The 19,987-nt window shown below is 37.0% G+C and overlaps 1 protein-coding gene and 1 non-coding gene across 2 annotated transcripts; one reads left to right on the top strand and one right to left on the bottom strand.

Annotated features, from left to right (window-relative positions):
- The first annotated feature begins 964 nt into the window (after positions 1-964).
- Positions 965-1,044, top strand: Trnal-uag. Its single transcript has one exon. It is a non-coding gene; the product is annotated as a tRNA-Leu (tRNA).
- A 9,276-nt stretch (positions 1,045-10,320) lies between these two features.
- Positions 10,321-12,090, bottom strand: LOC125233145. The gene is made up of 2 exons (XM_048139026.1): positions 11,495-12,090; positions 10,321-10,966 (listed from the first exon to the last, which is right to left on the bottom strand). Exons 1-2 carry the CDS (start codon positions 11,883-11,885, stop codon positions 10,551-10,553), a joined length of 807 nt encoding a protein of 268 aa, XP_047994983.1. The 5' UTR covers positions 11,886-12,090; the 3' UTR covers positions 10,321-10,550.
- Positions 12,091-19,987: the final 7,897 nt, after the last annotated feature.

Raw genomic sequence — 19,987 nt, 5'->3', positions numbered from 1 at the left:
GTTAGCATTCCGGAGATGAATAGAAATGTATTTTTTTAATAACAGATTGTTTACTATACAATACCAATAGAACATAACATGATAACATATTTACAGTGCCACATAAAATAGTAAAAAAAAAATGGCGCTACTTCATTATTAATTGTCACCTTTTTTGTACTAAAACCCTTATAGGAACAAATGTGTCTGCAAAATGTTAAGTTACATTTTTTTTAATTCAAGTCTTTCATGGCGTATTGCAAATATAAATAGTATAATCAATCAGATTTAAAACACTTTAAAATCTTAAGGCATCCTACTTCGTCAAATAAAAACACCCAACTCATGTCCCCTACTAATTGAATCCAATGCGAATTTACACAGAAACAGCAGGACCTATTCCCATTATTTTAAATTGTACTGGCCACTTTATTTTAATAATAATGGACCTTGTAAGATCGCAATAAGGTTTGCAATAAGTTGATAAGTTTGACGGTACTGGCCACTCAAAAAACTGCCACCCGCTGCGGACATTAGTATTGTCATGTTGGCATAATCTAGAAACAAATGGGAGAACTTACGCGATCAAAAAGCCACTCTACTGTGTTGTAATAGGGTTGTAAATGACGTGACGGCGTTCATGTAAATGGGGAAGTTGAGGTCAGTAACGTAACGCTAGACAATGGACTATAAGTTTTTTTTTTTTGGGGATTCATAAATGGAACGGTTATGATTGTTATAAACAAATATTTGTCTAGTTTTAAATTGTTTATATTAATATAACTAGCGGTTGCTTTATCCCGTTGAAACCATTTTAAATAAATTAGATTGAAATATTGATTTACTACATGCCATATTTTATCAGTTTCTAAGTTACTACGTAAGTGCAAATACCTACCTACTCATCCAAGGCTGAAAATTGCAAACATAATGGTGGAAATCCATATATGGAATGCTGCTCGTAATTTCGCCTCTGTGGCAACGAGGCAGCGTGGCCGAGTGGTCTAAGGCGCTGGTTTTAGGCACCAGTCCGAAAGGGCGTGGGTTCGAATCCCACCGCTGTCAAACACTTTTTGTATTTTTTCATACACTTTTCTTTTAAAAAAAGTAGGTTTTTTATGTAATAGTATTTTTAGAATGATTTTTTTTAATTCTTAACAGGCTTCAAGTAATTTTTGCGGTATTTTTTGTTACCTAATATTTTGCCGTATTTTGCATATAACAAATTGTTAGGTATGTCGTATATTATTTATTTAATAAAATAAAACATGATTTTTAATAACAACTACTTATTGAACTTTTATTTATTGTGTTTGGTAATTCATATTTTATAATTTGAATTCTTATTTTATTTTCAGGTACACCCGTTTTTGCTGGCATAAATCCCGCGACAACTAAAGGTAAACAAAAAAAAAACTCTTAGTACTTACAAGTACTTGAAGTGCTGGGCAAGTGGGCACTCTGGGCACATCGGGCCAAGGACTGCCAAGAAAGTTCTACGGACAAAAACTCTTTTCATGCTAGTCTGATCAACAGAGACGATGGCATAAGAAAAATATAATAACGTAACTGACGTAACGCATTTCGGCATTCTCTATCAGTCAACTATTGGTTTGGTGATAATTATCTAACAACAACAATTTGAACTGAGTAAAAATTATATGTAGTAGGTAATGAATTATTACAATGACGCGCGTGACTCAAGTATTTGCAATGTAGGTACTCTAGTTTCAAGGAGAAAGGGTTTTGTTTTCATAAGATAACCGCGCAGTCAGGTTTTTTTTCCGGATTTATTCTTTTACTTTATGAATCTTTAGACGATAAATTTTCACTTGATTCACACTCTTCTCATAAGTAATATTCTAATGGGTCGTCGTTGACCAAGCAATTGCCATTAAAAAACGCCACATAACAAAGATACGTACCTCGATTGCGTTTTATTTCTGCATTGCATGCGTTTCTCAAGTGGATGAATTTCAATTCCCCCGTAAGTGTCTTTGTTTCACGCCTGTTGGCTGAGTGTTGGTTCTGGCGCGTTGAATATCAAATTACTTGGAAATTATACGGGTAGGGTTGGAAACTGAATGGTGAATTTGGAAAATTTTGGCCTTTTTGACTGGGATACAAAATTAATGACAGATGTTCGGTTTTTATTTAATGTACTTCTCGGATTTCATGAATTACCTTGTCTGACTGTATAGAAATCAGATAATGTATAATGTTATAATAGACTAAAGTTTATTTTTATAATGTCTTCAGGAAAACGCTTAGTTTTTAAGGGGCTTCTTTCTGATTATTCCTGCGATTCAATGAAAAGCGATTTCCTATATTATGCGTTACACTTATAATGTAAACAGTGAGAAGCCAGCATTTTCATAATAATTAGTATTTGACAACCCTAATCTTACCATGACGTGTTTAAGCAATACAAAAACCCATGTTCGCTGTGGTGGAAACTGAGCCTAAGTACTCTGACAGGGGTTAGGGTGCACTTAAATGAGTTAGTTACCTATATGCTAACGTATGAATATTAAATTAAATTATGTGTATTAGTAGAGATGGGCCGAATATTCGGTAAATATTCGGTATTCGGCATATTCGGCAAGTTTTTCAATGTTCGTATTCGGCCGAATAATTCGGTTGCATTGCCGAATATTTACCGAATAAACAAAGTAAATAACTAATGAAGATCTTACGTATTCCATTGGATACATAATAAGCTCCTATTTTAGTAGCTTTCTAAGGATCTACTAAAAAGAGATAATTTACCTACGCGTCAAAATATAAATACAATTGTTTTGTAAAAAAGTTAAAAACCGTAGTTTAAGAGTTGAGAAGAGTTCAGAGTTGTTTTAACTAAGTTTTAGTTATCCATTAAATCATGATTAAATCATAAAAACATAGTTGTAGTAACATATTATTATGTAATCGCAATCATTTAATAGTTTTAATGAACATCCCGTTTAAAAATATGGCGTAACCGAATATTCGGCCGAATGTTCGGTTCCGTAAGAGCTGAACCGAATGTTCGGCCGAATATTCGTATTCGGCAAAGTCCATATTCGGCCTATCTCTAGTAACTAGCTTTTGCCCGCGGCTTCGCTCGAGTTAAATTCGAAAATTACGGAATGCTCCAGATAAAATTCCACCCCCTATTTTAAGGAAGTGGTAAGTGAGACACAAAAAGCCTATGTCACTCTCCATCCTTTCAACTATCTTCACCTAAAGACTGCATTTTCAGGAGGATGCATATTACGTAGTAAATGACATATTTGTTTTGAACCAATAGAATCACTTTATTTACCTTTCCTTGCTAACCGCAGGGTAAATACGCCCCTGAATTGGTGTTGATCTTAACCAACACATCGAAACGCATCCTCTCACGCATCTCATGGAATTAAACCATAATTGACCTTTATGTTACCTATATTATCAACTAGCTTTTGCCCGCGGCTTCGCTCGCGTTAGAAAGAGACAAAACGTAGCCTATGTCACTCTCCATCCCTTCAACTATCTCCATTTAAAAAATCACGAGTTTTACCGTGAAAGACGGACAAACAAACAGACACACGCACTTTCCCATTTATAATATTAGTATGGATGTAAGCCGTAGTAATTTTTGCAAATTATTCTTTATAATTGTTATACATATACTTTTTTTTTAAATTTATTTATTTAAAGGTAACATACATTTCACATTTTTAAAGTTTCTCGCCAAACTGTTCATGCAGTTTGTTGGCGAGACAGCGCTCATTTTTTACAAAGCTATGCACCGTTCTTAAGTTGCTATTAATTCTAAATAATTTTAAATCTTGACTTTAGTGAGAATCAGAACTTACTTTGTGATAATATTGTCTTCGGTTACCACGATAGTTATTCATGAAATAAAACTATGGAAACGGACTAAATCGCTTTATTAATAGTGTGAACCTGCCTTAAAAATCTATATTATTTGTGGTCATGGTTCGTTAATATTTCTTGTATGTACTAGCTTTTGCACATTGTAATTTTTCCTAAGTCACCCGTTGACCACGAACGCTGTAAAGAGTTCGAAACGACGGGATGAATTTTAAATTCATTATACGCGATTTAATCCGTTTCCATAGTTTTATTTCATTACTTTGTGCATGATTATATCCATACTAATATTATAAATGGAAAAGTGTGTGTGTCTGTTTTTTTTGTCCGTCTTTCACGGCAAAACTCGTGATTTTTTAAGTGGAGATAGTTGAAGGGATGAAGAGTGACATAGGCTACGTTTTGTCTCTTTCTAACGCGAGCGAAGCCGCGGGCAAAAGCTAGTTGATAATATAGGTAACATATAAGGTCAATTATGGTTTAATTCCATGAGATGTGTGAGAGGATGCGTTTCGAAGTGTTGGTTAAGATCAACACCAATTCAGAGGCGTATTTACCCTGCGGTTAGCAAGGAAAGGTAAATAAAGTGATTCTATTGGTTCAAAACAAATATGTCCTTTACTACGTAATATGCATCCTCCTGGAAATGCAGTCTTAAAATGTAGTACTTAGCTATAATTTGCAGGGATTTATTTAATATATGTTATTTTATAGTACTAGTAACTTGACAGCTTCGTATATAAATACTTCGCGTAGCTAAACCGTGGAATGAATTGTCGCCTGCGGTATTTCTGGACCGATACGAAATTCAAACCTTCAAGAAAAGACCGTACACCCATCTTAACCCCAACGCACCTCCAACACTTTTGGTGTTTCGGGTGTCCATAGGCGGCAATGATCGCTTACCATCAGGCGACCTGTCTGCTCGCTTGCATCCTATCCCATAAAAAATATTTCAAAGAAATATAGCGTCACTGCTGCTTTAAAAAAACTTGTATCTTCGTCTGTCAATGAAAAGAAAATTGTAGTAAGTATGTATGGAATGCATAAAGACTTACTGCGTTTTAACTTTGAAGAGCAGCATGAGATACGAGATTTTTTTAAAGTATTTAGTGACGATTGGTACCTAAGTTAATACCAAAGTTTTACATTAACCCTTTAGACGCTTAGCTGATTTGAATCGAATTGTTTGTATAGGACTCTGATCCGTTCATCTACGTCTTGAAGTCGACTTGTCAGCCCATACATTATGTAAATCTTTCAATTACTTTCTTCGACATATCGTCGGTCCTTAAGTCTTTCTCACGATTAATTCAAACTAATTGAATTAAAAAGTCTTTTAAACTTTGGGAAAACTAATATATGCGGCGCATTTTGTATTAACAAAGGTGAGTTTTAAAGTAACCATTAACTCTAGACGCTCTAAAAGAGCTTTTCTCTCACGGTAAGCATTCCTAATTTTTCACGTCGAAATCTTATCACCATAAGTCCATTTCACTACACATGCAACTATTACACTTATGTCTAAGAACTTTCATGTTACAATCATTAAACTGTACTAAATACTTGAGTTCCCTCAACACTTGGATGTAAAATTTATTCCCTTGCCATAAGGGCTTAAGTGTACTTCTACTTTGAATGCTCTTATGTCTTTCTGCGTGTGTGTAGTCTGTGTTAGGTTCTAACATTGTGTATGCAAACGGTGACGCGCTGTATCAGTCAGCCGCGGTACAAAGAATTCGGAGTGCGTGCCACTAAGCAGAGGAAACACTCATTATTTATGTGACATAGTATACTTCAGTGTGGCTTACATGGGAGTACCTTAATTGTAGTCGCCATGCATCGCCAATGTATAGTTATCTCCCCTAGGAAAATGTGAGCAGAGACTTTCGAAAATAGCATTACGTAGTTACTTTGTTATGGAGGGTTCCTCGCAGAAAACTCCACGTATGGATTCAACGTCACATCTGGACACTGTGAATGATTAGTTTCTGGGCACCACCAGCCTTCAGTAATTGTGTCATATACTTGAAAATTTCGACCCTTGCCACTGTGACCGAATGGCCGAGTGGTTCAAGCATCCGTGGCTAAAATGGACGACGCTGGTTCGAATCCAGCTTCGGACACTTGGAGGTCTTGTCATTTTTGCGTTGTATCAGCATCATCATCATATAGCCGAAAGACTTCCACTGACATTTATTCTTTCAGTTTATATTATAAATTGAAATAGATATCATACACGAAAGAAAAAACGACAAGGCCCACTGGTGGCCGAGCCGGGAATCGAACCCGGGTCTTCAGCTTACGCGGCTAACGTCTTTACCCCTAGACCACCCGCCCGCCTAACACCCACCACCACCAGCCACCTTGTCCAGTGGGCCTTGTCGTTTTTTCTTTCGTGTATGATATCTATTTCAATTTATAATTTAAATATAGTAGTGTGACTACTTGAAAAAAGAACAACAAAAAAAAATCAATAAAATAATTTGATTTGTTCCCTAGTTGCTTTCAGTTACAATTATGTCACAAGTTCCAAAAAGCTTGCCATCCCAGGCGGCTGTATGTTAACGTTAACTATGAAAATACGTCTCATTATGTCCCGTATAGTGTTGGTTGGCACGTCGCAGAGCCATTCATTCTTGTAAGTCACAAACAAACAAACTTTGTGTAGGACAATTGATCCTTATACTCGTCAGCGTTCCAGTTTGTATTTGTAACAATCTTTGACAAAAAATAGAAGTTTTGTTCGTATCGAGTTATGAAGAGTTTGTATTGTACCTTGTCACTTTTTAGGGTTCCGTATCTCAAAACGGAATTCACTCATTATAAAGCTGGATCCGGCCCTGGGCTGACGCAATTTAAAAAAATCCATACTTCCATACTAATATTATAAATGGGAAAGTGTGTCTGTTCTGTCCGTCTTTCACGGCAAAACGGAGCGATGTATTGACGTGTTTTTTAAAGTGGAGATAGTTTATAAGATAGGATGAAGAGTGACATAGAAAACTTTTTGTCTCTTTCTAATCCCCCACTTCCCTAGAATGGGGGTTCGAAGTTTGTATGGAGCATTCCGCAATTTTCGAATTTAATGCGAGCGAAGCCGCGGGCTAATAAGTGTTAAGAGGACACGGTAGCGAAAATGCTAAAATGGAAAGGAGACCCCCTTTCAACTTGGGAATTTTAGTTAAATATACAATATATTGATTTAAACTAACACGATCTTCACTCATATGTATTATTAAATTAAAACGGGACTTAATCGCGTAAAACTTACGTTTTATATTTAACCCGACGTTTCGGACATGACATTACGTCCGTGGTCACGGGTAGACTGGCTGGGAGTTGTATCAACATCTTCTAGCTGTACGAGTTTTTCGAACTACCCGCACTTGATTGTCCTCAGTCACTTTTACGCTAGGGTTGCCACTCTGCCTACATACAACACTCACGACATCCGATGGTATGGGGCGGGAAGTTTTCTCACGTTTACACTTGCTAATCACTGGAACGTAAGTTTTACGCGATTAAGTCCCGTTTTAATTTAAATATACAAGTATTATTAACTAGATTTATCGAAAAAAAATTGTCCATTAAGAACAACTCAGTCAAAAGATATTTCAAAAAAATCTTTAAAATCGAGGTTCCGCTCTCGACTCTTTCCTCCTTCAAAACTTAATCAATCGGAACGAAATTTGAGAATCTGAATGACAATGAAATAATCTATGTCGGACCGTTTAGCTTTTTTGGTTAATTGTTACCAATCTTGAGTATCGCACCTTTTTTTGCGCCACAATGAAAAAGGCCGTTTTTCGAAATTTTTGATTGGCTCTAGAGTCTTTAAAAAGCAGAATATCAAAAAAATCAAAATGGTCCGACGCAGATAAAAATAATAACAATCTGTGTTGAAAAAATCATTGCTCTATCTTCAAAAACCAGGGAGGAAATAGTCGAGAGCGTTTGTGTGGAGAATTGACCCCTACCGTATCGTCTTAAGTAACAATAGCCTTGCAATCCAAATACATACAACCAAATTATTGATAAACATATAAGTAAACAATGAATATGAATAAACAATAAGTCTAGATCGGTACGTCTCAATGTCAATATGGGGCTAAATTTAGCATAGACAGTATATCATTAAAACACGATTAGAAACGTATTCACACAACAGACTATTAACGCTTAAAGCAGTTGGGTGTGTCTGACTTATGGATTACTTATTTATTAAATAGATGGCGCATGTTTATACCGACTAGTGACGACTACAATTAGGTATTGGTTGGGGTTTAGGTACTGCTTCCATTATAAATTAAGAAAAAAACAAGGGTCACTTGCACCACCGAAAATGGTGGGGTTACCCGAGGTTAACCCACAATTTTTTATGGAATTTGACGGTTGACAGCCCACCTCCAGTTAAGCGGGTGGTGCAAGTGGGGGGGTAGTAGGATTAGTTGAAATATGGAATCTTGCGGAGAGCGGAAAAGCGTCAACCTATAGTTTGGTTTGGTGATAGCCTTATAGTCAGATCAGCACGGCCGTCACTTTCTGGGTAATTAAATGTGAAATAAAAGGACATGTATGAAAAATATTTGTGAACTTGACAAAAACTAGACTTAGGTATGTGCAAAGTACCGACCGCTTTCTATCAGGCTGATTGTGTACCTGTTTGCCACCGACGTGGTATAAAAAAAGCGACATTTCGATAATGCAGTAAACCACGATCTTCGTAAAAGCTAGTACCTAGTCTGTCAGTGGTAGTCTATGCTCCAACATAACTCATAGACATGGCACATGCTAGGACTGCCTGTGAAATTAAGTCGTGTGAACCCACTACACATTCCCATCGCTTTACGAGTACGAGCGTCGACTCGACGCGTTCTTAAATCGTGTCTAGTCCTTCCACAAGCTATACCACAAGTTTTAATTTTACACTGGCGTATCCACCAAACCATTTCAATGACCTAACTATAGTAGATTACACACCTAGGACAGTAAAGTAAGAAATGTCTCATATGACCACATGTAATTGTCGGCCGAGGTCAACAACGTGTGGTCTGAGCCTTCTTACTTACTGACCAAGATATGTGTACTATTTTTCTGTTCGACGGAGCCGGGAAGCGGTAACTTCGTTCAGCGCAGCGGCCTGAAATTTGACACTTTCCGGCCGGAGGTCAGTAAAATGCATCAAGTTATATACCTACGGGCCTCCTCCGTTGCCAAAAATTAATTTTAGATTCATCTGTGTTGTAAGGGATTGGAATGACGCTCGTACAATCAAATTGCGATGTAGTATCCAGATGTTGACCTTTGCTTAACATGTGTTTTTAAGTTTATTTTTAATATGTAACAGTTACGAATTTTAGCCGTTTCGTTTATTTTTATTCGCAAGCTTAGAATATTTGTTTGGGTTAGTGAATATAAAAGAGGGCACATCACATTTACTTACTACTTATTTAAAATCACAAAACGTGTGAATGTTCCTTTAACTCTTTAACTATTCTCAGATGTGCAAACTGAAATGGATGCCAATGGTATGGGTCGGAATTGAACCTTGGATTGGATCTTCATCTTACATGGATTTGGAGGGGGCTTACTATAACATCTATGTTTTAGCTTCATCTAAACAATAACGGAATTCAACTAAAGCCAGAAAAGTCAGAATCCATTTGTATCTCAATATTAAAACTATAAGCGAAACAGTGGAAGAATAAAAAGTGAAGTTAAAATAATAAGAGAATCCAGCTTTGTACAGTTCTACTAAAAAAATGAATGAAAAATGAAAATGAAATATTTATTTTTCAAGTAGGCATATTACAATGCGCATATGAACGTCAAATAAAGCTACGCCGGCTCTAACCCTACGCCTCAGCCTCGAGAAGATTTCAGTCCCCCCTCAGTTGGGAGGGGGGTATCCACTATGGGACCGGCAAGAAACTCGGCGGGCAACTTCTTTTCAAAACATTACATCTTATAATTAACATGCATTAAATAACAACATACAATTTAACATGCAAAAGTATTCATCAAAGAATATGAACAGACTAGGTACTCTATGGAAATCAATTTCAATAAATTATATTATTGCTTAATAATACGTCGTACTTCTTCAGAGAAAACATATCAAATTGTCATAGAAGAAAAAGATAATATGAATCTCAATATCATTAAATATGTAATTTACCTACACAACATAAAATATAAAATATTTGATGTGCTTTCTTATCTGAACTGTGTCCTCTATACATAATACAATTATTTTAATTGCTATTCGTTTTTTGTAGTTTCTGGTTCGGGCCAAGCTAAATTAATTCTCTCTCCCCATTGGCCCCGGGAGAAACTTAGTGCTATAGTATTACCTAAGTTTTCTCTGGATTAAAGCTTTCATATTTTTTATGGAGCTATTATTTAAAGTCTGGACGGAGATTTTCTATTTTCTTTGAATGGGTGACACGATTTTTTTTTTAATATTTTTGATAGCTAGCGGGGTTGTGGACTGTTATTATTGACGTGAAATGATGAAAACATGTAATAAATGCACTAATTTTAATTATTGGTAAACAAACACAAGCTTAGTTTCGTGACAGAAGGCAGACTGACTGCCGATTGATTCTATTTCATAACATGAGGACAGTTTTTGAAAGTGACATAATTTTAAACTATGAAGGAGGTCGCGCACCAGCCAGTCGCCAACATACCGGACCCCCAGTGGAACACTAACCACTGGTGGTCGCTGGCTGGGTCGCGGCCTCCATCAAAATCAGCTTCCGGGCCGGTCTGCGCAGCACGCCTCCTTTTGTGTGGACGTCTGCCACGCGGACCGCTCCGTCAGGTCCTAGGTAAACTTTTGCTACTCTTCCTAGCGGCCACAAACCACGAGGAAGCGTAGGGTCGGCGATCAACACCACATCACCCTCGCCAAGGTTTAAAAGGTTGTTGTTGTTGGGCCCTCTCTGCCGAAGTGTTGGTAGGTACTCGCGTAGCCATCGTGCCCAAAAATGGTCTGCTAGGCGCAGGGTTCTCCGCCAGTCACAGCGTCGGGAAAGGTCTGCGTCTGTCAGCGACGTGGTCCATGGTACGACCGAAGAGGAGCCCAGAATGAAATGAAATGGTGTAATCGCTTCTGGTGCATCTGGGGAAGACGGGACATACGTGAGTGGTCTTGAGTTTGCTATGGATTCAGCCTCGAGTAGGAGGGTAGAAAGGACTTCTTCTTTCAGTGGCCTATTCGTTAGGCAGGATCTGAGGGCTGCTTTAATTGTGCGTATCAGCCGCTCCCAGGCGCCGCCCATGAATGGTGATGCAGGTGGGATGAAACGCCAATCGATTTTGTGATTAGTGGCATATTCTACAATTGAGTTGTCATGTAGGGATCGTAGTTCACGGGAAGAGCCGACGAAGTTGGTCCCGTTGTCGGAAAATATAGTGGTAGGCGATCCTCGGCGAGCAATGAAGCGCCTGAGGCTCATTATAGCGCTATCTGTAGTGAGTGAGTGCACGATTTCTAGGTGAAGCGCTCTGGTTGTGAGGCATGTGTATAAGGCAACGTATCGTTTCTCGCTCCGTCTGTATAGCGTTACCAGAATAGGGCCAAAGTAATCAAGGCCGACGTGGGTAAATGGTCTTTTATCATGATCTAGGCGTTCTAGAGGTAAGTTACCAATCTGAGGTTGCATAGGTTTCGTGTTCCATCTCTTGCATTTTAGACAGGAGCTTGCTACGCTGCGAATGGTTCCTCTGGCTCTTGGGATCGAAAACCTTTGTCGAAGTTCATTTAGAACGAGCTCATTAAACTGATGTGAGGCTTTTACATGTTCGTGAAAGATGATGAGTCTTGAGATGTAATGGCGGCCGTCAAGAATCATGGGGGATTTTGTCTCGTTATTCACTCCTGGTGCGGAAATAATGCGTGTGTCTTGACGCATGAGGCCTTCTTCATCAAGTATAGGGGCAAGTTTCTTAATCCGACTGTCCTTGGGCACTGGCTTCGAGGATCGCAGGTTTGTCAATTCCTCTGGGAAACTCTCTCTCTGGGCTTGCCGAACCAACATCTTCTCCGCTTCTATGATGTCCGCTGCGTGAACCTGGTGGGGAGATGTGGTGTGGTCAATATACAATTTAGAATTTGGGTGTATTGGTCGAGAGAGTTTAAGCCGGAAAAGTCGTGCGCCCTGGAGAACGCGGGCGGTGGCGCGAAGTAAACGCAGCCATGAGTTAAAACGCGTCGGATCAGGTACCGAATATGGAAGTGGGATATCAAGGAGCAGAATCAAAAGAACTGATTTTACAGCATCTCATCGGTGGTTCACTGGTCCACAGTTTCTTGTTGAACCGACGTCCGCTTCGAAGGACCAAAATGATAGCTAGCGGGGTTGTGGACTGTTATTATTGACGTGAAATGATGAAAACATGTAATAAATGCACTAATTTTAATTATTGGTAAACAAACACAAGCTTAGTTTCGTGACAGAAGGCAGACTGACTGCCGATTGATTCTATTTCATAACATGAGGACAGTTTTTGAAAGTGACATAATTTTAAACTATGAAGGAGGTCGCGCACCAGCCAGTCGCCAACAATTTTACTTGTGACCATTTAGGTAGCGAAAATGCTAAAATGGAAAGGAGCCCCCTTTTCAACTTGGGAATTTTAGTTAAATATGCAAGTGTTATTAACTAGATTTATCGAAAAAAAATTGTACATTAAGAACAACTCAGTCAAAAGATATTTCAAAAAAATCTTTAAAATCGAGGTTCCGCTCTCGACTCTTTCCTCCTTCAAAACTTAATCAATCGGAACGAAATTTGAGAATCTGAATAACAATGAAATAATCTATGTCGGACCGTTTCGCTTTTTTGGTTAATTGTTACCAATCTTGAGTATCACACCTTTTTTTGCGCCACAATGAAAAAGGCCGTTTTTGGAATTTTTTGATTGGCTCTAGAATCTTTAAAAAGCAGAATATCAAAACGGTCCGACACAGATAAAAATAATAATAATCTGTGTTGAAAAAATCATTGCTCTATCTTCAAAAACCAGGGAGGAAATAGTCGAGAGCGTTTGTATGGAGAATTGACCCCTACCGTATCGTCTTAAGTGAAAGTCTTGGTAACAGAGTTGAACTACTATGTATTATTTACTATTGAGTAATTGTTGATTTTTTTTTGACTTATTTCTTGGGGAAGACTATTTTTAACCCCCGACGCAAAAACGACGGGGTTTGACGACGTCGGGGTTGGGGAAGTTTGACGTGTCTGTCTGTCTGTCTGTCTGTGTGTGTGTGTGTCTGTCTGTGGCATCGTAGCTCCCGAACTGATGAACCGATTAAGATTTAGTTTTTTTTTGTTTGAAAGCTGAATTAGTCGGGAGTGTTTTTAGCCATGTTTCATGAAAATCGGTCCACTATATCGAAGTCGGGGGTTTTTCAAAATTTCAATTTTGTGGTTAGGATTGTTTAAAGATATTAATGAAACCAGTAAATCAAAGATACCTTATCTATCCATTTTTGACTTTAACGTAAACATGACAATAAAAACATTGTTATAAAACAAACCCACCGCTACAAAATACATTACTTTGCTTTTAGTTAACTCTATTTCGAACCTATACACCGATAAATTCACCCAATCATAAACATAAACATGTCAAACATGTCATTTAATGTCACGACAAACTACTAAAATCTCTTTCTCTCGTATTATTTCCTTCCTTTCCGAGGAATGTCGGTTAGCGTCGGATGTGCCGTAAAAATAATACCCATTCTTGTAATTGGGCCACACGTGTTGTTTTTATTCCTGATTTCTTAAGAGGATGTGTGACGATCGATTGTCCATACAAACGTTAGTCCTTATTTTCCTCCGTGATTGGCGCGTGTTTATCTTGCCACGCGATTGACCCAAGCTTATGTCAAGTTATATCACGGACACAATCAGGTACGCAAGCATGGTCGCACGATAAACAATATAACGTCAGGCCGTCCTTTTCGCACATTTGTAAGTGCGATAGGGACGGCCTGATGTTTTATCTACCGGTGCAGGAATGTCGCGGCAATCATTTACTAGCCCTGTTGGACATTTCGCTTGATATGTTTAATCCCTGACGCAAAAACGACGGGGTATTATAATTTTCACGTATCTGTCTGTATATAGACAGATACGTGTACGTGTTTCTGTGTGTGTGTAGCTGTGTAGACGTCTGTCGCATCGTAGCTCCCGAACGGATGAACCGATTTAGATTTTTTTTTTTTTGTTTGAAAGCTGAGTTAGTCGGGGGTGTTCTTAGCCATGTTTCATGAAAATCGGTCCACTATGTTGTCGGGGGTTTTTTCAAAATTTTAATTTTGTTGTTAGGTTAGTCACACAATCATTGTGCACACATAAATACATTCTTTAACCCCTGGAACGCCGTTGTCAATTTGCTACTAAATTAATAAGTTTCAATCTGTTTATTACAGTTTAAATTGCCTGGGACAGATCTGGAACAAGGCGCTTGAGGGGTTAATCAGAGTTTTAATCATTTACGATATATTTTTTCAGCATTTGTAATTAATATGAGCGTGACGAGTATTTAATGTACCTTTTGAACAGTTTTCACTTCTTTTTGCACCAGTAAAAAAAATGAAATATCGAACTTGGTAGGTGCACGAGCAAAACTATAATAAATTAAAATACATAAAATTGTGTACCTAATAATATTTCCAATAATGTTGATATCCAGGGAGGAAAAATGAGAACTACGTTTGTATGTCAAACCGGCTTCGGGGCAATCGAAAGGGGTTTCTTTTTAATCGAATTCACTTAGGTATGTAAATAAATGCATTTGTGACAATTATAAGTTGAAAGCACTGCGGTAGGCAGTTGCTAAGGTACAACTAGCAAAAGTCGCGCTTATAACGATCTCAAGACTACATTTTTTTGGTTTTATATTGATTCTATATCATCGTATAATCCTGGATTTGGGCACAATTATAAGCGTATTTATTTTAATATCGTTCTAATATCACTTTTATTGCATACTGTTTGCTTTTACAGTAATCATGCCAAAACTAATTTAAGCCTCCTTAGGCTAATATCGCTTTCAGGTAAGTATTTTATAAGCCTGCATAGGCTTATTTTGGTCCAACGTTAGACTCTTATGAGCCTAAACAAGCTTATTTTGATTTTTGTACGACAACACGGTACGCTTGGTCTGTAGCGTGATAATATAAAAAAAATGTTGTGACAAAATAAACACTGAAGGTACGAATTACCATTTAGTAATACTTATAAACTTATAATAGCGTGTTTATTATCCTTGGTGCTTCTTCATATTGCGCAGTAAGTATTTGGAAAATATTATTTACTGTAAAATGGACCCTTATTTACACTTCAAATTTCATGCGCCCACTCAAATAATAGTATTTTGTATCCTCGTTAATTATTTTATTTCTATATTTGCAGTAAAAAGACGCCATTGTTATAGTTGCATTTTCTCAGTGCGCTATTAGACTATTATAAGATCATTTACTTAATATTAGCATTCTTGAATGCCAATGATACGGCCATGTTTAATTAATTTAGGGTTCCTTGCTTTACCTATATAAAACCTCATTTTCTTTATCTTGACCTGATTTTATATCACTTGACCCTATAAAAACAAATATACTTATTGTTTTTACTTTTTATTCAAATGGCAATGTTGGTGATGTGAAATGGTTGTATACTTACAATTGTGTTCCCAAAATCGATTTAAGGTCTAATCACTTTGTATTGATCTCATCTATTGTTTATTTAAGTATGTTTATTCTATATCACGCTAATATCGAACTAAATTACTGCTATTGATCTCATAATAGCTTTAAATAAGGTCACAAAAAGATGCACTATTGTATTTTTATGTTATGCTGATATTAGTCTGCAGTTCTTACAAAAGCATTTATTAAGGCTATTATTACATCAAATGATCCAATATCGCTCTAATATCTTACTAAACTACTGCTATTGATCTTATAATAGTTTTGAATAAGATGAAAAAGGCATGTACTTATAGTGTTTTTATGTTATGCAGATATTAGCCTGACATTCTTACAAGAGCATTTATTAGGACCATTATAAAATCAAATAAACTTAGAGAAGGGGACTATAAGAACATTTACTCTCAAGAACAATGAATCTACGTAAATGTTATTGTAGGAGTAAGAGGCTTATAATAGTATTATAAAATGCGCTTATATACACATATGAGACTAAGTAATGAGACAGAGAGTTCTAGAGTGCGTACTAACTTGTCTAAGGCTAATATAAGAGCATAACATTTTCTAAGACAAATATTAGAGTGCTATAAGCCCACTACTCTTATAAAGTGCGCAATCCAAGACTATTTTGCTAGTTGGGGGTAATCGATAAGTACTTAAAAACAAAATCAAAAATATTTCAAAACTGAAGATTCATATAAATTTTCCGTCTGTTCTTTGGTGGAATACTAACGCGATTAGTTGATGAGTTTCGCGACAGTCGCACGATAGGTTGCAAATTTGCAATACTTACTTGCAATCAATCAATCATCATCATCATATCAGCCCTTTATCGGCCACCGCTGAGCATAGGCCTCTCTTGTAGTATGCTACTTATCCCGGTCCTAATTTAAATAGTGGTGGTGTGGTGGTAGTCATCCAAAATCGAAGTTCGTAAATTGCGGGCACCTTTCCCTTTCTCTCTAATTACGCCTATATTATAGTAGTGAAAGAGGATCGTATTGGTGCATTTTCGAAGCTTTTAACGGCGGTCAAACTTCATTATTCCTCGAATATTGTTCCAGAGCAAGTTGCAACAACAACTTTGATCAAACTAGACTTCGACTTGTTTTTATTCGTTTTAAATGCTTGGAATGTTAACCAATTTCCATGTAAAACGGTATTTCTAGTAGGCCTGAACTATCTTTATGGATAGGTAGTAAAATCATAAAACACAAATTACTTTAATCGATGGTTGCCATAAATATTATTACAAAATTAGCGAATACTTCGAATCGGTGGCGTGAGGTGGGATTCTAAATTGCTCACCGTTTTTTTCTTAAACTTTATTACTTAGGTACCATAACTTACTAGGCTTACTTAAAAAGTACTTCATCGTTTTTCAAGATTACTTAGAAACCAATTATTTTTTTTCAATAATATAAGTCTATATGCGCTTAGATACGTAGTCTACGATTTAAAAAAAATGTCTGCAATAACATGCAAGACCACGTATCAATGGTTTTGCTTGAGCATTTGACATTTTAAGCAATGAAAATGTTTACATTGCCATATTTTTATACGAAACACTGCCCCCCTTATTTTCATAACGCTCTTTTGGAGTTGAAATGGTGGGTTATCAAAGTAAAATCCTTAACGATCTAAATGGCTGAAAAACAGAAGACCGTTTAGTGTAGTAGGTATTAGATATTCTCAAACAGTGAAGTCGATCTTTTTTTGATACGTTGACTAAGAAACCATAGTCGCCCGTGAGATGTGCCTCAATCAACAACATGAATATCTAGGACACGTCAAAAAAAGGCGCCGGAGTCAGTCGAACCTAACATCTTTTTCAGTACAGATGGTGTTTTTTTCACGCACTAGTGCGAGAAGTGGTTCATTATATGCCAGGTCGAAACTTCGGAGGCTCATCTGTACTGAAAAACGTCGTACGATACACGTGCGAAAAGGAAATTCGTAACTCGTGTCGATTTAAAACACTCCCTTCGGTCGTGTTTTAATTTATCGCCACTCGTTTCGAACTTCCTTTTTTACGCACTTGTATCGTAATGTACTATTTCGCGCCTTTTGCCTACACAAAAGGCGCGAAAAAGATACGCAAAAGATACGTAAAGTAAAGATACAAAAAGATACGTAAGCAAAGCATATTGCTATCAGTTTTACCGACAAAGTACCTACTCGTATGTGTACATATTTCCATTTTTTGTATACATATTTGTTTGGTTTCTTGAAATTAATCAAAAAACAATGTAGGTAAGTTAGTAAATCAGTCATACAAATAAGTACATAAACGCACTCTAAGAATTGATTTACCCATTATTAAAAGTTTTAAAAGCATTCATAATTATATGTCTGCCTGTCTGGCTCTACAAGTCAACAGCAATATGTATTTCTGTATCATTTGATAATAATACCACTGTATCCGACAATTATAACTCTTCGTCAATGAACAGTAATTGACTAAGCATATGTTATTATTACAGTACTACGTCTGAGTGAGTTATTTGCATCAAAAGCCGACTGGAAACTAGTTATTTCAGAAGCATTAGTCCAGATTAAATCTAAAGAGCTTGTTCCAAATTTCTATCTGTACCTAATATGTGTATAAAAATGTTAAATAACGAGTAGCATCGTCTGCACTGAACAATCTTTACACTTTATTGTAAATACAGGGAGGAAAGACAATTTAGAAAAAAATGGCTTCAACCAAGCCTCAGAACCGGTTTATTTTTTACTGGTTAAAACCGGTTTATTTCGATTTAACTCCGATCTTTTTAAAGAACGCGAACGTTATGAAAACTTTATTTTAACCGAAATAAACCGGTTTATTCGACGAGCGGCGAGACGCACCTAAATACCTACGTTCACGCAGCGAGTTTTTTTGGTTAGAATTAGAACAGTATTACCTATCATGCTGCGGAATCAACCGGTTTATTATGTTTTAAACCGGTTAATCGAACGAAACCTTTATGAAAGAGTTCTCCTAAAAACCGGTTTAAAAATAGCGGTTTTTCGAGCAAAAACGATATTTAAAGGTTTGTCCGCAAGTACCTGATAACGGTTTGAAAATTTTACCGGTATCCGAGCCCTGGCTTCAACATCATCTAACGTCAAGACTCAAGACGCACACTATTTCATTGTGAGATCGGTGAGCAATATCTGCTGATGCCAATAGCTGATGAAAAACACAATTTACATGTCCCGCGTCTAGACTGGCCTTAAGGTCCTCCCATAATCAGTTAAGACTGAAGTTCTACTATAAAAACGGATATTGAAAAGAGAGGCAGATAAAGAGAGTACGTTTACGGAACCCTGTTAAAAAATATGATTAGGTTCAAAGACCTCTCTGCAGTAGGTATGCCACAATAAACTGACCAGCAAAACGATCTTGAATTACCAAATTTTGCATATAAAATCCAATTTTTTCATCTACTTTATCAGCAGACTGTCCTAAATTAAACGTTTTACATCGACTGGCTCATTGAAATTCACACCAATTAGTTCCTCCGTTATCAAATAGTCAGATAATTGATGAAAATTACGGAGGCGGGCTCAAATTTATCAACCCCTATCAATTGAGCGTTAAATATGTAAATAACCCTGACAAAAATAGCGCGGGGGTGGTCAGTGCGGCGCAAAGTTGTTATAAAGGTCATATTGACTTAAGTAAAGGAAAAGCAAATGCGTGGATAAATTAGGATTCATGGTACCTCTTGTATTTTCCTATATGATTATACAAGAATTAATTTCCTTATTCTAGAAACATCCGAAAACGTTAGATTTTCTGCGATTTCTCATATAACCCGGTAACCTTCAAAACAAGAGTGAACAGGCATCTTCCGAGGCTCACTCAATCCATCGTAGGCCACTTCTGTGCCTTTGGCTAGTCTGTGGCCAAGAGTAAGCCCATTTATAATAATAAAAAAACCTTAGGTTCTGAAAAACACTGAAGATTGAGTTTCATGACTGGATAGTGTTTAAACAATCTATTTATTCTAAGGTCGCGAATGCTACCTAAAGGGCATGTTTTTTATGATGTGGGAGGCGAACAAGAAAACTTCTCTGCTATTCGCTGCGTAATCAATTGGAAAACAATAATATTAAGACAAATATACTTAGAAGACCAACACTTTCTTTTTTGTCGTGTCTTGTAAAAATAAAAACGAATCAGAAAAATCTTACGTCTGAGACGGAATCTAAAACCTATAAAACTTTTAGAGGTATCTGTTTTGTGGTGCTCGTATCGAAAAACCACCGAGATAAACAATATCTAAATGGATCGGACATGCAATCTGAATAAAAAACGACTGGGACTATAGCTTATTTCCCGACGGGGTTGTGAGGTCGACCCGATTTTTCTGTCGACGAAAATTTAACTCTTATGGATATCGGCGAAATGCACATTATACTCATTCATATACG

This window comes from Leguminivora glycinivorella, chromosome 14, assembly GCF_023078275.1.
Source record: "Leguminivora glycinivorella isolate SPB_JAAS2020 chromosome 14, LegGlyc_1.1, whole genome shotgun sequence".
Classification (NCBI taxonomy): Eukaryota; Metazoa; Arthropoda; class Insecta; order Lepidoptera; family Tortricidae; genus Leguminivora; species Leguminivora glycinivorella.
The sequence above is the reverse complement of the archived record's forward strand: the minus strand, read 5'-3'. Positions and strand labels throughout refer to the sequence as shown.